The sequence below is a fragment of the Malaclemys terrapin genome, chromosome 6, assembly GCF_027887155.1.
Source record: "Malaclemys terrapin pileata isolate rMalTer1 chromosome 6, rMalTer1.hap1, whole genome shotgun sequence".
Classification (NCBI taxonomy): Eukaryota; Metazoa; Chordata; order Testudines; family Emydidae; genus Malaclemys; species Malaclemys terrapin.
This window is the reverse complement of record NC_071510.1, coordinates 22505401-22532649: the sequence shown is the minus strand read 5'-3', so window position 1 is coordinate 22532649 and position 27249 is coordinate 22505401. Positions and strand designations below refer to the sequence as shown.

General features: G+C 47.0%; 1 protein-coding gene across 1 annotated transcript; it reads right to left on the bottom strand.

Moving 5' to 3' along the window:
• Positions 1–22182: 22182 nt before the first annotated feature.
• On the bottom strand, positions 22183–24726 carry LOC128838960 (SRRM2 protein homolog rsr-2-like). Its single transcript, XM_054031532.1, has 2 exons — positions 23810–24726; positions 22183–22753 (listed from the first exon to the last, which is right to left on the bottom strand). Exons 1-2 carry the CDS (start codon positions 24354–24356, stop codon positions 22239–22241), a joined length of 1062 nt encoding a protein of 353 aa, XP_053887507.1. The 5' UTR covers positions 24357–24726; the 3' UTR covers positions 22183–22238.
• Between the last annotated feature and the right edge of the window lie 2523 nt (positions 24727–27249).

Here is a 27249-nt window from a genome sequence, read left to right as displayed (position 1 = left end):
GCTTGCTTTTCAGAAAGCCGAACTTGTTCAGCAGGTTCTCGATGTTCAGTACACAGTGCCATCCACTGGAAATAATTAGATGATCTCCACACCAGAGAATAACCTCTATCATTATGGGGATAAAGGGAGTGCACTTCACAGAGTTTCCAGTTTCTAAAACTAAGCCATTAGAACAAAATCATTAAACCCAAACTTAATTTGATGGATGTTGAAATTATTACAAAAAGAGGCACTAGCGTTAGCTCTTTTTTGAGATGGGAGTCCCCGATCTGAACCCAGTCCGCCAATGAGGAAGGCATTCTAATATCTTCAGTATTATTGTCTCTCCTTTTCTTTATACACGCTAGCATTTGGTTTGCCGCCTTGGCTTCTGCTGCCTATTGAGCAGAGGTTTTCACTGAGCGGCCCACAATGATGTCCAGTAATGTCACTTGTGGAACAATCTCTTTCCTTAGTGGCTATAGTTAAGCTAGAACCCAGCCACGTGTATGGGTAGTTTAAATTATTCCTTCCAATGTGCATTACCTTGCACTTGGTAACCATGAATTTCATCTGCTGTTGTGTTACCTGTTCGTGTAGCTTTGGCCCCCATCTCACGGGGAGTAGTATGTGTAGTAAGGTACTATTCAAAGTGAATGAGGGTGCCACAACTGAGGCCTTTGGTTAGGTCTCTGTGAAGTTCTCCACAGTTTTAGTCGTGATAAACCTCAGTAATTTTGCATTGAATGCAAGTTTTGTGACCTTGCTGTTCACTCTCTCTCTTCCAGATCATTAATAAACTTACAGTTTTAGGCCAAATTAAAACAATATTTCTTTAGAATCTGAAGTGAATTAGACAAGGGGTTGTCTTATAACATACCAAAATGAAAGATGTTCGCTGCTGTCCAAAGAGTCTAGCTCCTCCTCCCACCACCGCCATTTTATAGTTGAAAATGGAGAGAGAGAACCTAATTTAATGGGCACATTTGGTTGAGATCTAGTGCATGGGACCAAAGTGGATGAACCTTCAATTAAAAAAATTAACATTTTGGATGATCACTTCAGAATGGCATGTCATCCCTGATGGGTTTAAAGCAGGGTACCAGGTGACTACTAGAGACCTAAGCATTCATTTAACCCCCCCCCCCCACACACACATTTCTAGTTCTTTACTTGTGGGACTTGATTTTACATGTGAGCTGAATCATGGGGCTTGTCAGTGGAGAGAGGAGGTTCCTCCCCACAGCTCACAGAAGTGAGGTTAATCAGCCAAGCCGTTTGTAAAGTGGGACACCCTTCTTACAAAAAGAGGTGTGTTCTCCAGTTAGAAAATGTCAAGCTCCTCGCATCCAGTAAAATGTCCAGAAGGCCTTAAACACCTTGCAGGATTGAGGGGCTTGGAATGGCAGTTACACAGTCTCTTCTGTAGTGAATTGTTGCTGAAGTCGCTTGGGATCGTGGATTGGGCCTGGCGCTCTAGCTGGCAAGTTGGGTTTATGCATGTGGTGCGCGGCTCCTGAAAGTGTGAGGCCCTAAGTAGCTGTAAAGGCTGCATTGGGTCATTGACGTTGGTCTCGGGTATAAATATACTTGAAGCTTTGATGTACTTTGTAGCCTTGAACTTTTTCTCAGACATGCTGTGCTTATCTGTGCATGCCATAGAAGCGGCATCTTTCTCCAACTGGCATTTCTTGCTCAATAACGCCATTTTGTGGGATGATCTTTTTCCACAAATGACGAGGTTGACAACAACAAAATAGCTACACTTTTAGGGGTAAGGAAGATAAAAAAAGGGTAGCAAAGATCCTTATGCCCAAGGCAGCATGAACAGGTGGATTAGGCACTGGCCTGGGATATAAAAGACCTGGGTTCTATTCACAGCTCTGCCACTGATCTGCTGCATGACCTTAGGCAAGTCACTTCACCTTTTGGTGCCAGCTTTCCTTCCCATCCTTTGTCTGCCTAGTCTATTTAGATTGTAAGATCATTAGGACATGGGCTGTCTTGTGTTTGTATAATGCCCAGCACAATAGGGCCATAATTTCAGTTGGGGCCTCTAGATGTTACTGTAATATGGAAAAAAAATTAATAAACCCAAATAATTAATCTACCACTGATACATACTCAAAAAGCAAAATCTCTTTGTGTACCCAACCATATCTAAACCCAAATCAAAAGAAAAATGTGAAGTGTGGAAATGAAAACCAAGCAGTTACATTGTTAAAGAAGAATGTGACCTTTAATCTTAAGTGTAAGGAAGGCTGCTGGTGTGTGCAAGCCCTCTCGCACTCTGAAAACATTGATATGAAGCTGTACTACTGAGGCCTGTGGTCCTGCATGCATGCCACACTTCAGTGCTTACAAAATTCTTCTAGTCTCTTGATGATGGTTTCTGATAAGGCCTTGCATTCCCATCATATTCTTTATGATTTCTCTTGCCCTCCCATGAACTATTACAGAGGCAAATTTTTTTAACAAAATCCTGAGGGGGTGTGTGTGTGTGTATATCTTATCCATATCTTAGCTATAACTATATCTATACCTATATATATGAATAAGGAAAGAGTAAAAGGCATAGATGTGTTGATAACGTTCACTGAAGGAATAGCCTCATCTCTCAGATGAGGTTCCTTTGTGGCTGTCTTCATTCGCTGTTTAGAATGGAAGTTGAAGATAAATTCTAGACTCAGTCCTCTTCCAACAGTAAACAATGGCAAAATGTCCATGGATTTAAGTGAAAATGGGATCAGACCTTAAATCTGCATTCAGATGATCGCTGATGGCTTTCTCTCTGCTTTTCTCTTTCCATGGTTGGGAGGATGGGAAGTGCTGTTGGCTGGGCTGGACAGAGCTTTGAGCGCTGATCAGCACTGCTGGCTCCGGGCTGCTGCTGCTAGTGACAGTCCGGATGTGTGAAGTGAGTATTTGGTTGACTTCAGAAAGCTGAATACAACAGTTGCCAGTGAGGTGTGTATATTCAGTTGGCCCATCTTTCAAACCATACTTTCTGTTCTCCTATATGGAGAGTTAGCTCGACTTGTTTTTGTATTAGCAGAAGGGAACGTTCCCCTCCCAAACTCAGAGGTATAGATTTGCCCTCCAGTGTTTCTAAGCAGGGAAAGTTGATGGGTAGAAAATGGCATCCATTTAAACTCAGTAATCCTGCTGTCAGACGGTCTAACTGCAAAAGAGAACTTCTATCTTAAAATTTTTTCAGCTTACCTCCTCTCTCAAGTAGGACATGGAAAATAGGCTGTGTGTGAGGGAGCTGGTACTGTACTATACTGATACTGAAACATTGAGCTGTAAGAGGATTTTTCTATATTAGACACAGTTTCCCTTGGCTCACTGACTTCCTAAAATGTTACAGTGGTCAGATTGCCAACAAAACATAGAAAACAGTACTGCTGACATCAGTATATAACATGCAAGGAGATAGTTTGAGGACCTGTTTCAAAGAATAACAAGCATGTCTTACATTCCTATATGCTGACATATCATCTGGAAGGCTGCTGCCCTCTGGTGAGTCAGCAGACAAAAGGCAATCATACGAGTCCTATTATCCAATCAGTTGGTCACAAGAACACAGGTTGTTTCTGTTAAACTAAAAAGGGGCTGGATTTGTTTTTGTTTTCTTCATATACGTGAAGATCACAAGGGCTAGAAAACCACAAATGTGAAACAAAGGACTTTTTTCCCCACACTCCAAATATTTTCTGGATTGCTTTCCCCCTTAAACTCTTCAGTTTGAGTCTCCCAGCCAAATGAAGGTTTAGGAGGAGTGTGTTCTCTCTCTCTCTCACACACACACACACACACACACACACACACACACACACACACACACACACACACACACACTCTATGCTGTGTGTGTGAATATAGTGTATGATGTGATTTTAATATGTATACTTAGGCTGGAGGTCTTTGTGGGAGGGGCCATTTTTGTTCACTGTTTGTACAGCACCTAGCACAATGGGGTCCTGGCCAATTACTGAGGCTCCAAAGCACCACTGCAATACAAACAATAAAAAATGATACATTATGCGCCCACCTTTTCTCTGCAGTCTTTACAAGGTTCATGAATGTTTTGCAGGTAGGTACAATGCAGAACTTTACAGAGGAAGAGACCAGCATAGGAATATTATACTCTGCAACAGACTTTTTTTTTTTTTTTTTTACATCATCTGCACTTTTTGCAGAATAAATGAATTCACAGATCCCCTGCTCCTTGTCACAGAATAATGCTTACCCACTTTCCTGCTGATTGTTGCTATAACTCTTGTGAAGTGCTGTTGCTCTTTCCACGGCTACTTCTGGTGTTCCTTAAGATTGTGGACAATAACTAAAATATCTCCGATATCACACAATGTTAACTGCTGGCAGCTGTTCACTTCTTAATGGTACCCTGGGATATTCTGCTGCAGGTAAGTGCTTAATAATCAGTAAGCTCCAAATAGCTAACAAGTCTTTGTAACTCTGACCACCAGTAGTCAGGGGCAAGACTGTTCATTTCAGAAGCATCTCCCCTCACATGCTCGCATGTGCCCACCAAAAGGAGAGGAAAAACTATAAAGCCAAACAAAACTGGGCATGCACATAACTCTAGTCTGATTTCAACATTACCCACAGGGTCCATTAACAATGCCAAATATCTTACTTTAAAAAGGAGACATATGACTTCAGCTGTGGAAAATTCAGAAAGGTGGCCTTATTAGCTACAACCTGGGAATAAAAATGCAATGTCTTCTTTGAACAAAGTATTAACAAAAGACCTTGGATGTCTTTGTTTTGAAATTTGGCCCATGGTATCTCTCGGTTTGGTGGTACACTATATTGAAGTTGCTGGTTGCCTCTGCATCAATGCTCCATTTACATGAGTTAAATTTTCCTTCCTTTCATCTGTATGGCAAGACTCTGGTCAGTAGGGAAAAACAAATCTTAAACCCTTTGGGTTAAATTGTGGCCTCACTGAATTCAATGGCAAAACTCCCTGTGACTTCAGTGAGGTTAGGTTTTCGCTCCTTGTGGTTTTACTTTCTTGGCTCAAATTGCCATAGAACTTCCCCCCCAGGCCCTGAAGTCAGATAATGTAGGGTATAATCAGAGTAAACCAGTGTAGCTCTACTGATTTCAATGGCACTTAGCTAATTTGCAAGAACTGAGGATTTGGCCCACTCTCTTTATCCTTGCTTCTCATTTGTTAACTTCTGTCAGTGCATTAAATATGTTTTGTGCATCCCAGTCAATCAGGCAAAGGGGGAATTTGGGCTGGGTAACTAATTGGGTGGTAAAAGAACCTTCCTGAACTGGCCCCGTGAGAGTCTGCCCAGGCGAACTCCAACTGCCAAACCAAAACCTGCAACGCTATTTGTGATGTTATGTTTATATCACAATGAAAATGGTATCACAAATCCTAGGGATCAGAAACAGGACATACAGCACCCACATATTGCTCCCCATTATCCAGTCACTTTTCCAGACTCTGGAGCTGAGAGAAAACCCCATCGCTTTTTCCTTCCACCATGGTGAAAATTTCCTTGGTTCGTCTATTGTTTACAATAATTGTCTCAAACATTTCTCTAATATAATCCCAGTCAGTGAGGGTTTCTGGCAATAAGGAGCTATAGAAACTATGGAAGATGAGTACGCATTTGAATCAAGATAGACAAGGCAGATAGATTCTCGGATTTTAAGGTCAGATAAAATAGGCAGAGAAATGTCTAGGTTGTGAATCACACTGGGGCTTACCAGTGAGAACTAGGCTGCCAAGCAGGTTGGTGAGTCAGGACTTGGCTTTGCACATTGGCAGCTGAATAGGGATTTTTTGAGGATCCCAGTGGTGCCTGAAGCCTGGTCTACACCTCAGAGTTAAGTCGACGTAGCTAAGCATCTATCCTAAATTGTAGCTCCCACTAATGTAACTCGCCCACTACACAGACTTAATAACTCCAAGTCTGCGAGAGGTGTAGCGCTTAGGTTGATGTAGTTAGGTCAACACAATGTTATTGCTTACATCGACTGTTGCTGCCTTTCAGAAGCCATCCCACAATGCCCCACACTGATAGTTAAATCAGTGCAAGCACTCCTGGTGAGACTGCACACCACCAGCACAAGGAGCATAGAGTGGACTTGCAAAAGTGATTTAATCACTGTAGTGTTGTACATCAATGTAACTTAGGTTGACTTAATTTTGTAGTGTAGGCTTGCCCTAAATGTTGGACATACTCATCTAAGGAGGCAGTTGCCAAAGTCCATTTGTGGATCTAGCCCATAGACATGTAATGTGACACATGGCCAGAGTTTGAGGTATTTAGGTGCTTAAAGATATAGATAAGTATTTTGTGGGATTTTCAAAATTCCACTGGGAAATGGGTGCTTTTGAAAAATCCCATTATGTGCTTATATGCACGTTTGAGCACCCAAATACCTTAAACAATCTGGCCCTTTGAATCCTAAACCACTTAGGCACTTTTGAAAATTTTACCCATAGAACCGTAACTTCCTGCTTCAGTTATAATGAGTGGCCCAGAGCTTTCACAGCTCAACTGAAAATAAGATTCCATTTGAAACACAAATAACACAACTGGGCAGTTCAGTATCAGAGCCTGGGAGGTGGGGCTCACCCCAGAGCTTTCTGTAAGTCTATTGAAAGACAGTCTGTTGTGGGGCAATTTCAGGGAATTTCTTCTTGGTTAATCTTTTAATCTAATAGGGGAAGGGACTCTTCGAGAGAGTCTATAGCAGGCGCTGGTTGTTAATTGGCAAGTTTGGGAACAGAATGTGGAAGCGTTATGGGATGTCAGTTGATAAACAGTGGGCTACTGTTCTTTCCAAAGTAATTCATTGTTTCACATGGAGGATACAGTTGGTGAACTAGGTAGATTTGGGAAGTATAGCTATTGCACAAGACATGAATGTCAGTATTTCTTTGTCACTAATGATGGCAGGATAAATCGAAAGAGTCTCTGGTAGGATTGCTCGCTGCCCCAGACGCTCAGTGGTGAGGTACGGTGTTAGCAGGAGGAGCAGCAAGCATATTGAGGGTTGCCAAATCATTCAGGCCCCAAACAGTGAGTACTGCAACACCACAGACATCTAGGAAACTCTTCTGGTTTTGCTTGAGGTGGCAAGGCTGGAGTATCAGTGGGTGGGTTGATTGGTTGCTTATGCCCACAACAGGAAGTTAAGGGGATAGATGGTGATAACTGCATTAACAAGAAGTGCTTCCTCTCTCCCTTCCCCCGCCCCAGTAATTTCCCCTTCTCCTGTTGAAAAATTGATGTTTGGAGACAAATGGTAGGTCTTAATGGCAAGTAAACTTAAACAGCACTATTGTGGAATTTTAGGATGTGTGTATGTATACTCCTGGAGAAAATTACCCAGCATTTTGCCTATACTCTAAAGAGGAATTAAGGGAATCACGCAGAAACCCAAGGGTGTTTATATATTTTATATGCAATAAAAGATCTGATTTTTTTTCTTAAGTATAATACTAGTAACAGTAAGAATTTGAAGAACGCCTATTGTGTCATCCAAAGGATTTATGTTCCATATTCTAGTGCATCAAAACTGTTCCAGAGCAGAGTTCTTGGCAGTGTCTGAAACTAGACAAGCTGTGGTAATTAGATCCCCAACATACATTTGCCTTGCCAAATTCTTCTGGGCTTTTGGCAAAGATGCTGGGAAAATTATACAGTGGTTTGATTCCCTAGAATGACAGGAATCATGCTCCATAAAGGTAATGAGGGATGAGATATTAAAATACACCTATACCCCGATATAACGCTGTCCTCGGGAGCCAAAAAATCTTACCGCGTTAACGGTGAAACCGCGTTATATTGAACTTGCTTTGATCCACCGGAGTGCGCAGCCCCGCCCCCCCCAAAGCGCTGCTTTACCATGTTATATCCGAATTCGTGTTATACCAGGTCGCATTATATCAGGGTAGAGGTGTATATGGAGATATTGCAGGATCTATAGAGACCTGTGGGAGCTGGGATGCATTAAAGGCAGTCCTGAGAATGTTGGGGACGAGAGTCCTCTGTTAAGAAACAGTTTTAATAATTTAGTAGATCTGGAAATTTTGGGGCTATGACATGAAAATCACACAGCAGGTACTTTGCAGGAGTCACTGGAGACTAGAGTGGAAGTCTGAAGGAAACAAAAAGTAGAAAGTAGGAATGAGCAAGGTCCACCTGTGCCCAACCCCTGTAATTACATGTGGCAACCACCCATGTGATTCTAAACATGTCACTCCGGTTCATTGTTCCAGGGAAGAAACCTCGGAACCCATTTCTCATAATGCCTGGGAGGGAAAAATCCTTACTGAGTTCAAATATCACCGTTCATCATCAATGTGTATATGAGTAAGAATCACCATAGTTAAATATGTAATCCTATTTACAGCAAGAGATAACATGGGCATCCAGCTGACCATGGTCTGAAAGCTCAGGGAAATGCTATGTTAATATTATATATCACTTACATTGCAGTTAACAAACATTAATTAATCCTTACAACAGAAACAACATCGTCTAGTGGTTAAAGCCTGGGACTGGGAGCCATGAACTCCTGAGTATTAAAGTTGGTTCATGTGTGGCCTTGAGCATGTCACTTAACTTTTCATCATGTTTGAATTCGAATGATGATCATAAGATGAGGGGAAATTGTCTAATGGTTACAGCACTAGGCTGGGACTTACCCCAAGCTGGGTTCCCTGTTCTGCCACAGACTTACTGTCTGACTTTGGGCAAGTCATTTAATGTATCTGTCTCGTTCCTCATGCATAAGTGGGGATAATAGCACTTCCCTACCTCACAGGGGTGTTGTGAGGATAAATACATTTAATAGATAGTACCGTAATCAGGGCCATATAACCACTTAAGTTAGATAGACATGCCTACCTCAGAGGGAAGTGATGAAGACTAGTTTGTAGGAAATACTATGCATCCGTATTTAGTTTATTATTACAATGCCCCTGAGGTTGGGAAGGCCAAGACAGAGAAGTTATTGACATGCCTAAGGCTACAGCGGGAACTGGTACCAGAATCTGTATCCAAGAGTTCACAGCTCCTGGGCCTGCATTCAGTTAGACCATGCCCATCTCTCAAAAATGGGGAAAAGGTGGCATAGCGACTGGCACAGTATGTGAAACAGCCATATTGAAAATGATTCAGTCACTCTATGAAATGGGGAAGAGTACATTAACTTAAGTCACCACGGAAATGAATATGAAATTTAGACTGCAGTAGGGATGAAAATTACCTTTACCCATACAAAGGCCGAAGATGTGGTCTTTATGTGGGAATGGAACTAAACAGGGTTTGGGAATGTCACACGCTCCACCCAAATCTATAGTCAAGCTACAGAGATCCAGCACACCCCTTCCAGGATTTCCATTCCAGTTGAGTGGCTAGCATAGGAGTTGGGGATTTCCAGCCGTTGGATCTATTTGAATGTAAATCCAGTTGATCTTGCCTTGATGATGACTTATTTAGAGCTGTCAGTGAGCTCATCTCAATGGCGTGCAGGAGCTGGAAAGCCCTTTTCCTGTGTTGCTGTAGAGGTTTGGCTCTGTGGTTTGGAGCCGTGTTGGCTCTTTTCAAAGGGATGAACGTGGCCCCTTGAAACTATCCACCTTGGAGTCCAAAGTTACCTGACAGAGGGAGGATGACAGATCTATCATATTTCACTGCTTACACTTGAGGAAACAGATGTTTTAATCACAGCTGAAGAAGTAGACTCTGAATTAGAGAATTACAAAATGGTATCTCTTCAGGAGAAGTAGAACGAATGGCTTTAAGTCTCTGACTATGCTAATGGAAACACATGGGTAATTTCTAACCAAATTTGCACCCACATTGAATAAAGCACAAACCTGGGACAGAACCCTGTAAATGTGCCAGCTTTCTCCTGACATCCCAGAATAATGGTAAACGCTGGGCCAAGATTTTGGCCAACAGATTTCAGTAGCTCCTCCCATCTTTGAAAACCTTAGTTAATCTGAGCCAACCAAAAAAAGCATTTGCTAGAGGACAATAGTGAATGAATCCTCAACATAATTCAGATAGCAAAAGTCATTTTATATGATAGAACAGGACTACATCTATGTAGGGATCTCTTGAGATGGAGGACAGCTTTAATTGGAATTAAAATATTATACCATTCTCCCACTGCCTCCAACTTGATTTAAGGACTCCTGTTTCACTTTATTATTTTAGTACTAGAACTGCTGTTTTGGTGCTCAAACAAAATAAAGAGATTTAGGTTTTGGTGAGGATACAGAGCACAAATAAAGTATGAATGCCAACAACCTTTTTTTAAGGTCTGATCTTTGTTCCCTTTCTTCCCTGGGTGTTGCAAATTGTGAATTAACTGGGAATGGCCAGGGTTTTGGGTTAATCTTGAAAACTCAGATGCTCTGTTACTGGACCGTGTTTGCATAAAGGACTTAACATTATTTGGCTTGAAATGGGCAGAGAACGTTATTATTTATTTAAAAATCTATTCGCCACTGCTTTTTGAGAAGATAGCGCTCTCATTAAGGCCCTTGTCCAAAGCCTATTGAATCTGAGAACTTAAATGTAGTGCTATTAATAGGGATATGTAACTCTACAAGAGACTCTTTCTCTTCCCTCACCCTGTTTTGTTCATACTTGCTTGTTTGTTGTAGTCAGACTCCTGGAGACATGAATAAAATGTTGCTTTTTGTAGGGATGGATAGAGGTAGCAATAAAAAAATGTTAAAAATGTGTTTGGGGCTGTGGTTCTGAAAGGAAATTAAGCCTTAATTTTTATTTTTCAAAATGTAGTCGTCGTCTGCGAGCGGTCTGCTTTTTGTGGTATGCATCAGATTTTACTTGACAAGATGAGTCATTCTGTCTGTTACTATGAAAATAGATTCAGAGTTGAAAAATGCAGTGGTAGGTCAAGGGAGGTTTTTTTTTTTTTTTTTAATTTTTTTTATTGTATTGCTATGTGAAACTTGAATTAGTCTGTTACTACCGCAGGTCTGTTTGAAAACAAAAGTGACTAAGAGCAGAGCGCGAGAGAGTGGGAAATAAGGTCTAACCTTTTGCAATACTTGCAAGCTTTCTAAAAAGCCTTCCTCCAACCTCTTAATGATAACTTAGTTTTTTTTCTCCTTATGGAAGGTAGCCCACAACAAAATAAATTAATTAATTATCCTTGCTTAGTCTTTGACTTCCACAACCACTCTGCCCACTCTCTGATAGGCCTCTTCCAAATACAGAAGACCAGGTACCTACCTTGAAGAAGGTACAAATATTCCTACTCATATCTCCACTTCATATCTTCAGTGTTCTGGGTCCATTAAACTGTAGAAGGACAAAAGACCAATGTCCACAAAATAGAGAATCCTATTTCACCAACTAAAGTTGAGAGCTTTCCCAGTCACTCCCTGGTATCCACCCAGCTCTCTCCTAAACACTTAGGCCTGGTCTACACTACGGGTTTAGGTCGACTTTAGCAGCGTTAAACCGAATTAAGCCTGGACACGTCCACACAACGAGGCCCTTTCTTTCGAATTAAAGGGCCCTTTAAACCGGTTTCTTTACACCACCTCCGACGAGGGGATTAGCGATAAAACCGGCCTTTGCGGGTCGGAATTGGGGTAGTGTGGACGGAATTCGATGTTATTGGCCTCCGGGAGCTATCCCACAGTGCTTCATTGTGACCGCTCTGGACAGCGCTCTCAACTCAGATGCACTGACCAGGTAGACAGGAAAAGACCCGCGAAGGTTTGAATTTCATTTCCTGTTTGCCCAGCGTGGAGAGCACAGGTGACCACGCAGAGCTCATCAGCACAGGTAACCGTCATGGAGTCCTCCCAGGATCGCAAAAGAGCTCCAGCATGGACCGAACGGGAGGTACGAGATCTGCTCGCCATATGGGGAGATGAAGCAGTGATAGCTGAACTCCGTAGCAGTAAAAGAAATGGAAAAGTATTAGAAAAGATCTCCAAGGCCATGAAGGACCGAGGCCATAACAGGGACACACAGCAGTGCCGCGTGAAAATTAAGGAGCTAAGGCAAGCCTACCACAAAGCCAGAGAAGCAAACGGAAGGTCCGGGGCAGAGCCGCAAACTTGCCGCTACTACGCGGAGCTGCATGCGATCCTAGGGGGTGCAGCCACCACTACCCCAACCGTGTGCTATGACTCTCTCACTGGAGAAACACACAGGGAAGACGGTTCGGGGAACGAGGAAGATGACGATGGAGGTACTGTAGGTAGCTCACAGCAGCAAGGAAGCGGAGAAACCGGTTTCCCCAACAGCCAGGATATGTTTGTGACCCTGGACCTGGAACCAGTAACCCCCGAACTCACCCAAGACCCTCAGGGCACACAGGAGACCTCTGGTGAGTGTAACTTTGTAAATATTTGTAAACATTACAAAAAAAAAGCAAGCAAGCAAGTCTGTTAACGTGTATGGGGATGGGGCGGAAATCCTCCAGGGACATCTCCAGAAAGCTCTCCTGGTTGAAATGGGGTGATTTTATTAAGGGGGACATTCAGAGGCGCCCGTTCCTGCTCTTCTGACCAGAAATGTTCCCCGCTGTTAACCACGCGGTGGGGGGGAGGGGTGAAGTGATCATCCCAGAGAATCGTGTGTGTGTGTGTGTGGGGGGGGTGGTTTACTTGTGTTTGTGCCGCATGTTAACCGGGAAACCGCAGCCCCCTCCTTTTACATTGAAACCCCATTTTAAATGGACAACCCAATTCATCCTTGATATGGGAAATGCGCTGCTGTTTGCAACCTTTCCCGCATGTTAAGAAGGTTAAAAAAGCCAAAACACTGTGGCCTACGATGGCTGCCTGCAAGCCGAAATATGCGACCTTGTAATGAAAGAGTGTACCCATTGTTCCCTAAAATGTGTCCTTTTTAACCACCTCTCCCTTCTCCTCCACCAGCTGCAAATGTTTCTCCTTCGCAGAGGCTCGTGAACATTAGAAAGAGAAAACGTAAGACGAGGGACGAGATGTTCACGGAGCTGCAGATGTCCGCCCAGGCTGATAGAGCACAGCAGAATGCGTGGAGGCAGTCAATGACGGAGATGAGAAAAGCCCAATATGAACGAGAGGAGAGGTGGCGGGCTGAATCGCGGGAAGAACAGAGCAAGTGGCGGGCTGAAGACGATAGGTGGCGTCAGCTTGCAGACAGACGGCAAGAGGCAATGCTCCGTCTGCTGGAGCATCAAAGTGATATGCTCGAGCGTATGGTTGAGTTGCAGGAAAGGCAGCAGGAGCAGAGACCGCCGCTACAGCCCCTGTGTAACCAACAGCCCTCCTCCCCAAGTTCCATAGCCTCCTCACCCAGACGCCCAAGAACACGGTGGGGGGGCCTCCGTCCACCCAGTCACTCCACCCCAGATGATCGCCAAAGCATCAGAAGGCTGGCCTTCAATAAGAGTTAAAGTTTTAAAATGCAGTGTGTCCTTTTCCATCCCTCCTCCCCCACCCATCCCAGGCTACCTTGGCAATTATCCCCCTACCTCTGTAAGGAACTAATAAAGAATGCATGAATGTGAAAAAACAATGACTTTATTGCCTCTGCAAGGGGGAGGGGAGGGTGGGGTGGGGTGGTTGGTTTACAGGGAAGTAGAGTGAACCGGGTCGGGGGGGGGGGGTTGGAGGGTTCATCAAGGAGAAACAAACAGAAGTTTCACACAGTAGCCTGGCCAGTCACAAAACTCGTTTTCAAAGCTTCTCTGATGCGCACCGCGCCCTGCTGTGCTCCTCTAACCGCCCTGGTGTCTGGCTGCGCGTAATCAGCGGCCAGGCGAGTTGCCTCAACCTCCCACCCCGCCATAAAGGTCTCCCCCTTACTCTCACAGATATTGTGGAGCGCACAGCAAGCAGCAATAACAATAGGGATATTCTTTTCGCTGAGGTCTGAGCGAGTCAGTAAGCTGCGCCAGCGCGCTTTTAAACGTCCAAATGCACATTCCACCACCATTCGGCACTTGCTCAGCCTGTAGTTGAACAGGTCCTGACTCCTGTCCAGGCTGCCTGTGTACGGCTTCATGAGCCATGGCATTAAGGGGTAGGCTGGGTCCCCAAGGATCACGATAGGCATTTCAACATCCCCAATGGTCACTTTCTGGTCCGGGAAGAAAGTCCCTTCCTCCAGCTTTCGAAAGAGAGCAGAGTTCCTGAAGACGCGAGCATCATGTACCTTTCCCGGCCATCCCACGTTGATGTTGGTGAAACGTCCCTTGTGATCCACCAGGGCTTGCAGCAGCATTGAAAAGTACCCCTTGCGGTTTACGTAGTCGGTGGCTTGGTGCTCCGGTGACAAGATAGGGATATGGGTTCCGTCTATGGCCCCGCCACAGTTTGGGAATCCCATTTCAGCAAAACCATCCACTATTGACTGCACGTTGCCCAGAGTCACTACCCTTGCTATCACCAGGTCTTTCATTGCCCTGGCAAATTGGATCACAGCAGCCCCCACCGTAGATTTGCCCACTCCAAATTGATTCCCGACTGACCGGTAGCTGTCTGGCGTTGCAAGCTTCCACAGGGCTATCGCCACTCGCTTCTCAACTGTGAGGGCTGCTCTCATCTTGGTATTCTGGCGCTTCAGGGCAGGGGAAAGCAAGTCACAAAGTTCCATGAAAGTGGCCTTACGCATGCGAAAGTTTCGCAGCCACTGGGAATCGTCCCATACCTGCAGCACGATGCGATCCCACCAGTCTGTGCTTGTTTCCCGGGCCCAGAATCGGCGTTCCACGGTATCAACCTGCCCCAGTGACACCATGATTTCCACATTGCTGGGGCCTGTGCCTTGTGAGAGGTCTATGGCCATGTCAATTTCCTCATCACTCTCGTCGCCGTGCTGCAATCGCCTCCTCGCCTGGTCCGGGTTTCGCCTTGGCATGTTCTGGCTCTGCATATACTCCAGGACAATGCGCGTGGTGTTCATAGTGCTCATAATTGCCGCGGTGATCTGAGCGGGCTCCATGATCCCAGTGCTAGCTATGGCGCCTGGTCAGAAAAAAGGCGCGAAAGTAGTATCTGATGGACCAGGAGAAGGAGGGCGGGAGGGAGGGAGGGAGGGAGGGAGGGCCAAGTGACGACATGGCGTACAGGTACAGGAACAGGGAGAAACACAAACAACTGTCACACAGAATGGTCCCCCCAAAGATTAAACTGGAAACCCTGGGCTTAGCAGGCCGTTGATTTCACGGAGGAAGGGGAAGCAAATGAACACAGAATAAATCTATTTTTTACATCTTAAGGTGGCAGCCGACGCTGCAGCATGAGTGACAGCCATACCAGTATGATGATGATGGGTACCAATCATAATATACCATCATCTGCCAAAAGGCAAGGGGCTGCTGCTGTGTAGCAATGCAGCCCCATGTCTGCCAGCCCCACGTCCGCCAGCACCCAGCATCGCCCTCGGCCTCTTCTGGGTGCTTAGCAGACAATATTGGGCAATTGGCAGAAAATAGTACATTATGACTGGTAACCGTCATCATCGAGACAGTAGCATGTCTGCCCAGGTGGCCATGATTGACAGCCACTCCAGTACGACGACGACGGGTACCAGTCATAATATACCATCGCCTGGAAGGGGCTGGTGCAATGCAGCCCTACGGCTGCCAGCCCCACGGCTATCACTCATGCTACACCGTCTACTGCCAAAAGGCAGTTAGCAGCTGCTGCTGTGTAGCAATGCAGTCCCACGTCCGCCGGCACCCAGAGGACATATGGTGACGGTGAGCTCAGCTGTGCTGAGCGGGCTCCATGTTGTCTGCACAGGTAACCCAGGTAACCCAGGTAAAAAGGCGCGAATCTATTGTCTGCCGTTGCTGTGACGGGGGAGGGAGGGGCCTGACGACATGTACCCAGAACCGCCCGCGACACTGTTTTGCATCATCCGGGCATTGGGATCTCAACCCAGAATTCAAAGAAAAGGCGTGAACCGCTTCGCGGCTCGAGCTGTGGCGCAAACGTAGTATCTGACGGCCTAGGGGAAGGAGGGAGGGGGGCCGAGTGACGACATGGCGTACAGGCACAGGGAATTAAAATAAAGAACGGTGGCTGTGCATCAGGGAGAGACACAAACAACTGTCACAGACTGGTCCCCCCCAAAGATTAAACTGAAAACCCTGGGTTTAGCAGGCCGTTGATTTGACGGACGGAGGGGGAAGCAAATGAATACAGAGAAAATCTATTTTTTACATCTTAAGACGACGGTGCAGCGTGACTGATAGCCCTCGGCATCTTTCTGGGTGCTTGGCAGCAAATACGGGGCGGTGTATGACGATGGTCTTCAGGCCTATTGCACGAGCTGCTGCTCAGGGAAGACTCTGCTAATGTGCGATGACCCGACTTGTAATAGGCCGGCTAACAGTCATAATACACCATTTACTGCCAAAAGGCAAGCCCCACGGCTGCCAGCACCCAGATCGCCGATGAAGGCTACCAGTCTACTGCACCGTCTACCGCCAAAAGGCAGTTAGCAGCTGCTGCTGTGTAGCAATGCAGTCCCACGTCTGCCGGCACCAAGAGGATATATGGTGACGGTGAGCTCAGCTGTGCTGAGCGGGCTCCATGTTGTCTGCACAGGTAACCCAGGTAACTAACCCAGATAAAAAGGCGCGAATCTATTGTCTGCCGTTGCTGTGACGGGGGAGGGAGGGGCCTGACGACATGTACCCAGAACCGCCCGCGACACTGTTTTGCATCATCCGGGCATTGGGATCTCAACCCAGAATTCCAAGGGGCGGCGGAGACTGCGGGAACTGTGGGATAGCTGTGGGATAGCTACCCATAGTGCAATGCTCCGGAAGTCGACGCTAGCCTCGTACTGTGGACGCGGTCTGCCGACTAGAGCACCTAGAGCATTTTATTGTGTGGACATACACAATCGGCTGTATACAACCGATTTCAATAAAACCGGCTTCTATAAATTCGAACTAATTTCGTAGTGTAGACATACCCTTATACTGGAAGGTGTTAATGGCTGCTATCAAGTGAATTTTGCTCTGTGGACACCACAGATCTTGGTAAAGCTTGTGTGTGCTAACCACACTTTCAGGCTAAATGGAAGGAGAAATTAATCCCTTGAATATATTAGGGTTACCATACGTCCGGATTTTCCCGGACATGTCCGGCTTTTGGGGGCTCAAATCCCCGTCCGGGGGGAAATCCCCCAAAAGCCGGGCATGTCCGGGAAAATCGGGAGGGAGGGCTGGGCCGGGGTCGCGGGGCCGGGCGCGCGGTGCCGGGCCGGGAGCCGGGCCGGGGCCGCGGGGTCGGGCCGCCGAGGGGGGTGCGCGGGGCCGGGGGGTCGGGCCGGGAGCCGGGCCGCCGGGGGGGTGCGCTGGGCCGCGGGGCCGGGAGCCGGGGGGTCGGGCCGGGAGCCGGGCCGCCGGGGGGGTGCGCGGGGCCGGGAGCTGGGCCGCCAGGGGGTGCGTTGGGCCGCGGGGCCGGGAGCCGGGGAGTCGGGCCGGGAGCCGGGCCGCCGGGGGGGTGCGTTGGGCTGCGGGGCCGGGAGCCGGGGGGTCGGGCCGGGAGCCGGGCCGCCGGGGGGGGGGTGCGTTGGGCTGCGGGGCCGGGAGCCGGGGGGTCGGGCCGGGAGCTGGGCCGCCGGGGGGGGGGTGCGTTGGGCCGCCGGGGCCGGGAGCCGGGGGGTGCGCTGGGCCGCCGGGGCCGGGAGCCGGGGGGTGCGCTGGGCCGTCAGGGGCCGGGAGCCGGGGGGTGTGCTGGGCCGCCAGGGGCCGGCTGGCAGTGCTGGGCGGGCCGGGGGTGGTCGGCCGGGGGCCGCGGCCGGCACCCCAGGGCCGCAGCCGACCCAGGCTGGAGCCGCCGGGGGGCCAGCCTGGGCCGCCCCTCCTCCCCCCACACCGCCCCTTACCTGCCCAGGCTTCCCGCGAATTAAATGTTCGCGGGAAGCAGGGGAGGGGGCGGAGACTTTGGGGAGGGGGCGGAGTTGGGGCGGGGGAGGGGGTGGGGGAGGGGGCGGGGCTGGGGGCGGGGCCAGGGCCCCGTGGAGTGTCCTCCTTTTGGAGGCACAAAATATGGTAACCCTAAATATATAGAGAGACAGACAATTGGCCCCATGGCAAAACCTGAGCAGAGTTAAGCTGTGTGGTCTGAGGGAGTAGATGCAAGTGCAAGGGCTGTATGCTATCAGTGAGAGAAAATCAGCAGACAAGGAGAGAAGCAGTCATGAGTGAGGTCCTGAGAGGGAGTAGAGAGACCAAGCTCTTTGGGCGCAAAACTGAGTGGGGGGGCAGACTTAGAAATAGCGAGGAAGGAAACTGCCTCCTGTTTGTGTTTCTACTGTGTTCTGGGAAACAGGATTCTGTGTACTTTCTTTATAAATCAACAGGATTATAGCAAAGAATATAACCAACTGACATCATCAATTTATCCTCCTAACAGGCCCTGAATATAGGCTAACTGCTTGGGCCAAAAGGGACCGCAATACTGACAAGTATATAAATATCACTACACATTCAAGATAGTTGCTGTAACTTGGGTAGAAATTACTGGGCCCTCAGGAGGGAGTGTGCGGGAGGAAAATGGGTATGGAAAAAGCTGTGGATCCGGCTGGCTGGAGATGAGGGGGAGAGATCCTGGAGTCAGGGTGTAGGCAAGCAGAAAATACTGTAATAGTATTTTTTCATAGTGTTTTCTCTCCTGAATCTAGCAGTGGAAATAAATCCCTTGCAGTTCTGGTTCTGTGAACAAAAGTACCAGTTATGATGATGATCATCCTATTATGTGGCTAGTCTGTCCACTAGGAAGAGGAGATGAAGCATTACATCATTTTTTGCAAGCAGCCACCCAATGATAATGACTCTTGGATTGGAGTCAAAAGACCTCTGGAAGTGAAAGGCTCTGCAACCCACTTCCAACTCCTCATATCAGCCAAATCTACTTGTCAGAGTTCTTCACTAAGCTGTCAGTGTGAAGCCCATGTTTAATGACACTACACTGCATAACCAGTCAAGTTTCATTTTGCCAGTGTCTTTAAATAAAACCAGTCATTTAGTAGATATTCATCCTATAGATTTTTTTTTTTTTTTTTTTTTACACATTGTAATTGAGTCCTCCAAAAAAAAGTTTAGAAGGAAGTATGGTGTTGTAGTTAAGGCAGTGGATAAACCTTCAAGAGATCAGGCTTAGCTACAAACTTCCTGTGTGATCTTGGGCATGTCACTTAATTGCTCTGTGCCTCAGTTCCCATTTGCTAAATAAGGGTAATACTCCTTCAATGGCTATGAGCCAAGATGGGCAGGGATGGTGTCCCTAGCCTTTGTTTGCCAGAAGCTGGGAATAGGCGATAGGGGATGGATCACTTGATGAGTACCTGTTCTGTTCATTCCCTCTGGGGCACTTGGCATTGGTCACTGTCGGAAGACAGGATACTGGGCTAGATGGACCTTTGGTCTGACCCAGTATGGCTATTCTTATGTTCTCTTCTCCCTCTCCTTCATCTGTCTTGACTATTTAGACTGTAAATTCTTCAGGGAAAGCACTGTCTTTTAATGTGTGCTTGTACAGCATCAAGCACAAGAGGCCTCGTCTCTCAGTTGGGGCTTCTGTGTGCTACCGTAATGAAAATAAAATACACACACACAGGAGAAAATTAAGTCACACAGTTAGTAAAAGCTCAAAGGCAACATTTAGTTTCAAGTGTAAGTAATCTGCTGATTTAAAAAACACCCCCATCAACGTGGATGATTCACAGGTAGTTTGCCTTACTTCAGAAGTCCATGGTCTATAAGAGTACAGTGTAAAGCAAAACCTTTCTTACAATAAACAACTGCAAGACCTTTTCTCAGATAAACCATTCAAAATTTATAGTCGGCAATCAGCTGTCTGTCATAAAGATAAGCACTGGAATTAAAATACCTCTATACGTTATGTCAGCTGATAAAAGTCCTTTCCCAATACTTTTAATGGGTCAATAAAATGATCACAAGATTTACTTTCTCTTTATTTATCAGCTGGTTTCAGGCTGATAATGGAATGAATCCAGGGAGTTCATATCTGTGAACTTTAATTTTATTACCCTGAATAAACTGGTGCATTTTTTGAAACTCCCATTAAGGGCTAGATTGGGACAAGTGATTGCACGCAGAAGAACGCCCCTTGTACTTGGTCCTTGGATCCAGGCTTGAAGGAATAAGTGGGGCTATGCACTTGTTTACTCATTCCCTTGTGAGGGTGTCCTCGCTGATGTTAGGCACAGCCCTTTGCTCCACCCCCCATCAATTGCTGGCCAATGCAGCTGAGCTAGTTTGTGATGGATTTCAATTTACTACTGGTATAGGACAACAATAAGGGTATGTCTACACTACGGGATTAATCTGAATTTAGATAATTCGGATTTGAAAAACAGGTTGTATAAAGTCGAAATGGATGCGGCCACACTAAGCACATTAATTCGGTGGTGTGCGTCCAAGTACCGGGGCTAGCGTCGATTTCTGCACCGTTGCACTGTGGGTAGCTATCCCATAGCTATCCCATAGTTCCCGCAGTCTCCGCGCCCATTGGGATTGTGGGTTAAGATCCCAGTGCCTGATGGGACAAAAAACATTGTCGCAGGTGGTTCTGGGTACAGCCTCACCTCCTCCCTCCCTCCCTGCATGAAAGCAACGGACGGCAGACAACCATTTTCGCGCCTTTTTTCCTGGGTGAGTGAACACTGCAGACTCCATACCACAGCAAGCATGGAGCCCGCTGAGCTCAAGACAGCAGTCATGAACATTGTAAACACCTCGCGCGTTCTCGTGGAGTTTATGCTCAGCCAGGACCAGAAAAACGAGGCGAGGAGGCAGCGGCGGCGGCAACGCAGCGACAAGCATGATGAGGACATTGACATGGACATGGACACGGACACGGATACAGAATTCTGTGAAACCACGGGCCCCGGTGCTTTGGAGATCATGTTGTTAATGGGGCAGATTCTATCCATGGAACGCCGATTCTGGGCAAGGGAAACAAGCACAGACTGGTGGGACCGCATAGTGTTGCAGGTCTGGGACGATTCCCAGTGGCTGCGGAACTTTCGCATGCGTAAGGGCACTTTCATGGAACTTTGTGACTTGCTGTCCCCTGCCCTGAAACGCCAGAATACTAAGATGAGAGCAGCCCTCACAGTTGAGAAGCGCGTGGCGATAGCCCTGTGGAAGCTTGCAACGCCAGACAGCTACCGGTCAGTCGGGAATCAATTTGGAGTGGGCAAATCTACGGTGGGGGCTGCTGTGATGCAAGTAGCCAAAGCAATCACTCAGGTGCTGCTACGAAAGTTAGTGACTCTGGGAAATGTGCAGGCTATAGTGGATGGTTTTGCTGCAATGGGATTCCCTAACTGTGGTGGGGCGATAGACGGAACCCATATCCCTATTTTGGCACCGGAGCACCAAGCCACCGAGTACATAAACCGCAAGGGGTACTTTTCAATGGTGCTGCAAGCACTTGTGGATCACAAGGGACGTTTCACTAACATCAACGCGGGCTGGGCGGGAAGGGTTCATGACGCTCGCGTTTTCAGGAACACTACTCTGTTTAAAGGGCTGCAGCAAGGGACTTACTTTCCGGACCAGAAAATAACCGTTGGGGATGTTGAAATGCCCATAGTTATTCTTGGGGACCCCGCCTACCCCTTAATGCCATGGCTCATGAAGCCGTACACAGGCAGCCTGGACACGAGTCAGGAGCTGTTTAACTACAGGCTAAGCAAGTGCAGAATGGTGGTAGAATGTGCATTTGGCCGTTTAAAAGGTCGCTGGCGATCATTATTGACTCGCTCTGACCTCAGCCAAAGAAATCTCCCCATTGTTATTTCTGCTTGCTGTGTGCTCCACAATCTCTGTGAAAGTAAGGGGGAGACCTTTATGGCGGGGTGGGAGGCTGAGGCAAATCGCCTGGCTGCTGATTACGCGCAGCCAGATACCAGGGCGATTAGAAGAGCACACCAGGAAGCGCTGTGCATCAGAGAAGCTTTAAAAACCAGTTTCATGACTGGCCAGGCTACAGTGTGAAATATCTGTTTGTTTCTCCTTCATGAAAACCCGCCCCCTTTATTGACTGATTTTCTGTAAGGAACCCACCCTCCCTCCCCCTTCCCCCAGCTTTCTTTCAAACCAAATAAAGTCACTATCATTTAAAAATCATTTATTCTTTATTAATAGATTAGAAAAAGAGGGAGGGAACCCGGGTGGTATTTGGGAGGAGGATTGCTGGGAAGGAAAAAGCCACAAAGAAAAGGTTAAAAAAATGACAGCCTTTTGCTTGGGCTGTCTACTGGGGTGGAATGGGAAGGTGTACGGAGCCTCCCCCCCCGTGTTCTTACACGTCTGGGTGAGGAGGATATGGAACATGGGGAGGGGGGAGGGTGGAACAGGGGCTGAAGCGGCAGTCTGTTTTCCAGCAGCCGTTCCTGAAGCTCCACCAGACGCCGGAGCATGTCTGTTTGCTCACGCAGCAGCCCCAGCGTTGCATCCTGCCTCCTCTGGTCTTCCTGCCGCCACCTCTCATCTCGAGCGTCCCTCCTGTCCTCACGTTGGTCCCTCCTGTCCTCACGTTGGTCCCTCCTGTCCTCATGTTCACTGGCTTCTTTCCTATACTTTGAAACTGTTTCCTTCCACTCATTCAGATGAGCTCTGTCACTGCGGCTGGATTCCATAATTTCAGAAAACATCTCGTCTCGCGTTCTCTTCTTACGACGCCTTATCTGTGATAACCTTCGGGATGGAGGAGGGAGGCTTGAGGAATTTGCAGCTGCTGTAGGGAGGGGAAAAAAAGAGAGAATTGTTTAAAAAGCTACATTTTGCAGAACAATGCTTATACTCTTTCACGGTGACCAACACTATTCACATTACATAGCACATGTGATTTCTGTGCAAGGTCGCATTTTGCCTCTTAATGCTGAGTGCCTGTGGCTTTGCTGCTAGAGATCACAGGTCTGGGCAACAGAATTTGGCTTGCATGCGGCCATGGTAAGCCATTGTCTTACAGCTTTTGCGCCCTCCTTTCCCACATACCAAGCATAGCCTGTAGAGTGCTGCGTTTTTTCTGTTAACATTCAGCAGCAGCAGCAGCAGAAAACAAACTAACCACCCCCCCCTCTCGCCATGAATTCTCTGGGATGATCGCTGTACCCCTCCCCCCCACCGCGTGGCTGGTATCAGGGAAGATCCCTGCAGGCACCAAACTAACCCCCCCCCCGCCATGAATTCTCTGGGATGATCACGGTACCCCCCCCCCCACCGCGTGGCTGGTAACAGGGAAGATCCCTGCTAGCCAAACACGAAAAACTCAGGGCCAATTTCCCATCTGCGCTTGGCTAACTGCAGGGAAGGATTTATTTTCCGCCACAGGCAAACAGCCCAGTAGGAACGGCCACCTCTGTCCCCTTAATTAAGTTCCTGTATTTCAACCAGGTTACCAGGAGTGATATCACTCTCCTGAGGATTACACAACAAGATAAAGAACGGATGTTGCTTGAATGCCAGCAAACACCGGGACCATACGCTGCCAGGCTTTGTCAGGCAATGATACCAGATTACTTGCTGCAAGCATGGCGTGGTCAAGTGTCCTACCATGGAGGAGGGAATAAGGATGCACTGCCCAAAAACCTTCTGGCAAGGCTTTCGGAGTACCTCCAGGAGAGCTTCATGGAGATGTCCCTGGAGGATTTCCGCTCCATCCCCAGACACGTTAACAGACTTTTCCAGTAGCTGAACTGACCGCGAATGCATCCCAAGTCCTCAGGGCAAAGTAATCATTAAAAACCGTTTGCTTTTACAACAAGTTTTATATTTTAAAAGGTAAACTCACCTGAGGTCCCTTCCATGGGGTCAGAGTCTTGGGTACTGGCTTGGGAGGCTTGGGAGGGTACTTCAGTCAGGGTGAGAAAAAGATCCTGGCTGTTGGGGAGAACGGAGTGCTGTGTGCTCTCTGCAAGCTCATCCTCATCCTCCTCCTCCTCCTCTCCCCCATCGGCAGAATCCTCAGGCGTCGCTGATGAGACTATCCCCGACCCAGAATCCACGATCACAGGTGGGGTAGTGGTGGCAGCCCCCCCTAGAATTGCATGCAGCTCGGCGTAGAAGCGGCATGTCCGCGGCTCTGACCCGGAGCGACCGTTTGCCTCCTTTGTTTTTTGATACGCTTGTCTGAGCTCCTTGACTTTCACGCGGCACTGCTCAGAGTCCCTATTGTGGCCTCTCTCCATCATGCCCTTGGAGATTTTTTCAAAAGTTTTTGCATTTCGTCTTTTAGAACGAAGTTCTGCAAGCACTGAATCCTCTCCCCATACAGCGATCAGATCCAGTACCTCCCTCACTGTCCATGCTGGTGCTCTTTTTCGATTATCAGCCTGCATGGTTACCTGTGCTGATGAGCTATCTGTGGTCACCTGTGCTCTCCACGCTGGGCAAACAGGAAATGAAATTCAAATGTTCGCGGGGCTTTTCCTGTCTACCTGGCCAGTGCATCCGAGTTTAGATTGCTGTCCAGAGCGGTCACAATGATGCACTGTGGGATAGCTCCCGGAGGCCAATACCATCGAATTGCGGCCACACTATCCCTAATTTGAAATGTTAAAATCGATTTTGGCGCTACTCCGCTCGTCGGGGTGGAGTACAGAAATCGATTTAAAGGGCCCTTTACATCGAAATAAATAGCGTCGTTGTGTGGACGGTTACAGGGTAAATTCGAATTAAAGCTGATAAATCCGAATTAAAGTCGTAGTGTAGACCAGGCCTGAGTCACTACTCTCCTGTAGAGCAGAGAATTGTTAGGGTTGACATTGTGCCTCACAGGGGTGTCAAAAATGCCTTCTGCCGTTGCTCCTGGGGTGGGGCTACTTACACATCACACCTTGCTGAAGGCTGCGCCTAAGGTTGAGTTCCAGTTCATTTTCTAAACTCCCTTTTCCAGTTCAAAAATTTCTCTAAGTTCCCAAAGGCTATTTGCAGGGTTTTTAAAAAACAAAATCTGTTGGATCATATTTGGTGTTACATGAGGGTGAATGATATGTGTAAGTGTTCTAGTAACAAATTTTATGCCCATGACTCCTAAAACAGCTAAATGATCAAACTTTGCTCTATTATATTTGTCAAACACCAAACAAGTGGAGTTTGAAGAAAATAAGCTGGGTAATTTTTAGTTAAGTTTCCAGTTGTACAGATTTGCATATACCCATTAAAATATTTCAATTTGTTTTTTACATGCATTTTGTTTTAAATCTAAAAGCTCCGCCATTGCACTTCTACAGAGCTCCTAAATTATGCAAGTGCTCAAAGGGACTTGGAAGGGCATGTTGTCAAGTAATGACTGCAGGTTTTGGTCTACTCTGACTATACTGTTGTTGTTTATTACAGTGTAATAGCTAGCATTTAACCCACACATTGAGCACAACAAATTTCCATATGAAATTAGAGGCAGTTTTATAATATTTTACAAGCGGTAATTGCAAACAATGTTTCTTTGTAGCCAGAATAGTAACAGATAGGTCAAATGAAAGAGAAATATTATGCAAATATCCTCCTAGAAACAGCATTGTAAAGCAAGGAGTGTGAGAAAATTCATGGCTAGTGCAAAGGTATTTCTGAGCAACTTTGTGAAACATTATGATAGATTCACCTCTGAACAGTAATTATTTATGTCCATGGGAAAATAAGGCATTTAGGTGAATAGATACCCACATAATGGAATAGAAACTCAATACATGGTACTTCATAGAAAATAAAACTTAAATAAAATGACTAAGGTCCATATTCCACACTCAGTTGCCCCAAGAAATCTAGCATAACTCTGTACACAAATCACAGCAAAGCGTCAGGACGCCCCCTGGATAAAGGGGAACAAAGATTAAGGCTTTATTATTATTTTATTTTTATCATCTTGTTAAATCATGGGGGGTATTATACCATAAGACACACCGACTAACCTACAGACCAGTTCTCCAAAGTGCAAAGTGATAGAAATTCTAAGAATATTCACAATACAGCAGTAATTAAAGATTAGAAATTATCCCACTAGGTGACCCCAGTGCTACTATTTACACACCCCACAAATTCTGCCTCCCAGGTTTATCCTCAGCAAGACCCCACCTCCTTCTTCATAGTGGTGCTCCCTAGAACTCCCTGAAAAGGGGGGTTGGTATTTTAAAGGTCCCAGACTCCCCCATCATGATTCAGGATTTGCTATGAGAAGAATGGCAGCCAGGCCTTTCCCTTGTCACCCCCTCCCCTGCAGATACCAGAATGGCTCAGCCAACCTCATATGACCTACTCCTTCCATGTTGTTGAAGAGCAAGCCTGTTCTGTACCATGCCCTGGATTCTCTCTTCTGTTACCAGCTTTGCCTGCTACTTTGGAGTAAGCTCATTTATTAGGGTTACTCTGCTGGGGAGGTGGGGGTCTGTACTTCTATCAATGTACTGCTTATGTCACTTGTGTTCTCATATGGAGCTCTACTTCTCCCTGCTGCAAGTTCCCTCCCAATGGAGCTATTCTGCAGGACCTAGGTTCCCCAGGGCTGGGTTCTTCCAGCCCCAGAAGTAGACGAAGACACACATTAACAGAGCGCATCAGAGAGGACCGGGTTAATTGGCACTCCCAAGCTGATCCCTTATATATCCCTGGACTCAGTAGGCTGGGTCAAGCAGCACTTCCAAGCTGTCACCCACATAGGCCCTTGGAGTCAGCAGGCTGGGTCGAACAGCGCCTCCAAGCCACCCTCATATGTCCCAGGTTCACACGTCCCTATCCCCATGTTACAACTGTTCTGGTAGTAACCCACTTGATGAGCAAAGCCCACAGGATTTTTGGGTGCTGCGGGGATCGTTTAGCTTAGGTACGAGGAGCGTTGTTGCAGAGCAAATGAGGAAACCAAAAAACACCCATGGGGGGGGGGGGGGAGGGGGGAAGAGAAGCAACCAGATTAATCATGAAAGTTATTTATTGCTAGGTAATAACCATAGGGGAGCCAAACAAAAACAAAACAGTTATAATTGTAAATCTAACTTAAATTTGATTATAAAAGTCAGGTTTACAAAACTAGAACTGATCACACAAGTCAGGATCAGAAGGCTATACCAAGAGAGAGAGCTGGGTTCTCACCGCTCCATGAAGCTTGAATTGATCGGGGGGTCCCAGGTGGTGGTGGTGGTAGCTGAGGGTCCAGAGTGCTGGAGACAGGCAGAGCCCCCAGCACATTCAGTCAGGAGAAGATGAAGTCCCAGTGGCATTGATGCAGATTTTGGATCCAGG

Bases quoted from the DNA above. Each gene is read 5' to 3' on its own strand.
- LOC128838960 (XM_054031532.1), bottom strand. From the start codon at position 24,356: ATGCAGGCTGATAATCGAAAAAGAGCACCAGCATGGACAGTGAGGGAG. The intron at 22,754-23,809 runs GTGAGTTTACCT...CCCTCCCTACAG, and splicing joins CCCCATGGAAGGGACCTCAG to CAGCTGCAAATTCCTCAAGC.